Below are 2924 nucleotides of genomic sequence, written 5' to 3'. Positions count from 1 at the left end.
CAGTAATGACCTTCTGTGACTTACCCTGTTAGTGGAGTGTGTCTATGATTGTCTTCTGAACCATTGCAGAGTCAGCAGTCTTCCCCATTATTGTGGTTTCAAAGAACAAGAGATATCCAGAATTTATGCTGTGGGGATGGACATTTAATGAAAGATGTATTTATGATGTATTTTGAGATACTGGATTTTTGACTTTCATGAGCTGTAAGCTCTAATCATCAAAATGAAACCAACTTTTCAAAAATGTTTTACTTTACATGTAATGAATCTAGAATATATGAATTCAGTTTTTAGAATAGAATATATGAATTCAGTTACAAACAAAAATGGCACAAGGGTACCAATTCATTCATTATTCAATACAAAGGATACACTTTTTGGTCTAAAGAAAGATTTAAAAAATAACTTTGTGTATATGGGTCTTTTTAGGCAGTACCTGGTGGTGGTGTTCAGAGATAAACCTCTGGAACTCTGGGATGTCCGCACAGGAACCTTGCTGCGTGAGATGGCTAAGAACTTTCCTACTGTCACTGCCCTGGTACTGTATCAAACTCACAATGTGCCATGTTCCTTATAGTGTTTGTTCTTAAAAAATGTTTTAAACTATGGTTAAAATGTGAGCTAGCTTGAAATTGCAGCATTTGAGATGCTTTTGAAGCACATTGAAATCTAGTTATAAAATTGGATGTCTCTATGTGCAAGTGATGCATGTGCTCTTGTGGTACTTGTTTCCTAGCACACAGTAGTTTCCTGACGTCTCGTAACACAATACAGTTTATGCATTTTCAATAGGCAATATGTCTAACCCTATGTCTGACAGATACACTGATGCAACGTCAAAGTGATTGACAGATAGGGAATGTCTTGGTTACTAAACTTGTAACCTCTGTTTCCTAATGGAGGGAACGACACGTTGTGTTTCCCCTGCCACAACACTTAACCCACTGAATGGTCAGGCCACGCTCTTGCCTGCTTAGCAGAAACCTGAATGAGTACCTGTATATATGGGAGAGTGTTACATGTATCACAGCTGTTTGGGGCTCCCATGTGCCTTATGTGTGACTTATGTTTCAGTGTGACTCATGATAACCTTTTTGTTTATGTGTAAACAGGAGTGGTCTCCTTCACATAACCTTAAAAGTCTGAAGAAAAAGCAGCTTGCTGCACGAGAGGCCATGGCCAGACAGACCACCCTCGCTGATGCTGAGCAGAGTAGTGTAGAATCCTCTGTTATCAGGTCTGAATGCCCAAAAATGATAGCTGTCATTATTCACTGGTGGTCTTGTTGTTTGTTCTTCTGGGGAACACAAAAAGAGATTTAGTGAATAATAAAAAACAAATAATTACCAGGGCCTGTCAAGCCCTGCCAAAATCTACCTTAAAGCAGCATTGAATTATTATATATAACTCCTACATTATATTCCAAATCTTCTGAAGTACAGAGAGATTGATAATAATTTAATTGTTTATGAGGAGCTCAATGCTGAAATGTAAGTTATTTAATGAAAATCTTTCTCTCTGCTGCAGTTTAAATGTTATTTTTGCTTATGCACATTTAAACTTGGTGCATGAAGATGCTTTAAACCATGTTTGAGGCCACTGATGCCACTATTTCTCATTTTGTGTTCCATTGCAGAAAGTAAGTAATACAAGTTTATAGCATTTATTGCACAAGTTTCTAGCATTAATTCAACAATTATTGGTACATTGGTTGTTTGTTACTCCACTTTAAATGCACTAGTCAAAGTGGTTTTTACGGTGGCCGACAGAGGCCAACGCGCTGCAAACAAGAAAACACATGCAAACAGAAAAAACGACAACAAATTAAGAAAACATCTTCATCAGTTTGACAACACAGGCGCTGCAAATCCTCGCAACGCAAACACAAATACGGAAACGCGCTGCAAATTCTCACAACACAACCAAACTCAGAAACGCGCTGCGAACACACGAAGGCGCTACAAACTAACAAACGCGCTGCATATAGCACGGTCCACAACGGAAATGTTTCAGGGGGACCTCAAAAAGTGACGAACTCATCTGGGACCTGATTATTTTTATATCACTATATTACCTGATTATTTATATCACTATCACCTTTAAATGATACTATACTATCACTAAAAGGTGATAGTTCACCGATAACACCTCTGCTCTGACCAACAGCCACTGAACAAATAATCAAGTCCCAGATGAGTTCGTCACTTTTTGAGGTCCCCCTGAAACATTTCCGTTGTGGACCGTGCTATATGCAGCGCGTTTGTTAGTTTGCAGCGCCCTCGTGTGTTCGCAGCGCGTTTCTGTGTTTGGTTGTGTTGTGAGAATTTGCAGCGCGTTTCCGTATTTGTGTTTGCGTTGCGAGGGTTTGGAGCGACTGTGTTGTCAAACGGATGAAGATGTTTTCTTAATTTGTTGTCGTTTTTTCTGTTTGCATGTGTTTTCTTAAGTTTGCAGCGCGTTGGCCTCTGTCGGCCACCGTAGGTTTTGCTGTTTCAATCTGAACTCTTAACAATACTCTGTGTTGTTGTCTGTCAGTCTGTTGCAGGATGCTGAGAGTAAATCTGAAATGAGTCAGGGCATATCAGCTCGAGAACACTTTGTGTTTACTGACACAGATGGGCAGGTCTATCACATCACTGTGGAAGGCAACACCGTAAAGGATGGGGCACGTATTCCACCTGACGTGAGTGTCCTTCATATACATCCTGTGAATAAGTTATTGTTTTCTTTTTCTTTTTTTTTGGCTTCTGTTTTGTTAGAAGAAACATACTAGATGTTTCAATGCGTACCTCTCATTTTCTTGTTTTGCCCAAAAAGAAAGCCTTATTAATCAATCAATAAATTAAAAAAATAATAAAAAACTTTAGCTTCAAAGAGTTGCTAGACTCTAAAGAGTTCTTCAGAAAAATACGCCAAATCTTCAA

The 2924-nt window shown here is 38.9% G+C and overlaps 1 protein-coding gene across 1 annotated transcript; it reads left to right on the top strand.

Annotated features, from left to right (window-relative positions):
• Positions 1-326: 326 nt before the first annotated feature.
• LOC141317413 (WD repeat-containing protein 11-like) lies at positions 327-2683 on the top strand (the record flags this gene model as incomplete). The annotated part of the gene is made up of 4 exons (XM_073833133.1): positions 327-337; positions 430-538; positions 1113-1237; positions 2536-2683. Coding segments are annotated over exons 1-4 (393 nt in total), but the record flags the coding sequence as incomplete, so codon positions are not given.
• Between the last annotated feature and the right edge of the window lie 241 nt (positions 2684-2924).

This window comes from Garra rufa, unplaced genomic scaffold, assembly GCF_049309525.1.
Source record: "Garra rufa unplaced genomic scaffold, GarRuf1.0 hap1_unplaced_956, whole genome shotgun sequence".
NCBI lineage: Eukaryota > Metazoa > Chordata > Actinopteri > Cypriniformes > Cyprinidae > Garra > Garra rufa.
This window is presented reverse-complemented; position numbering and strand designations above follow the sequence as displayed.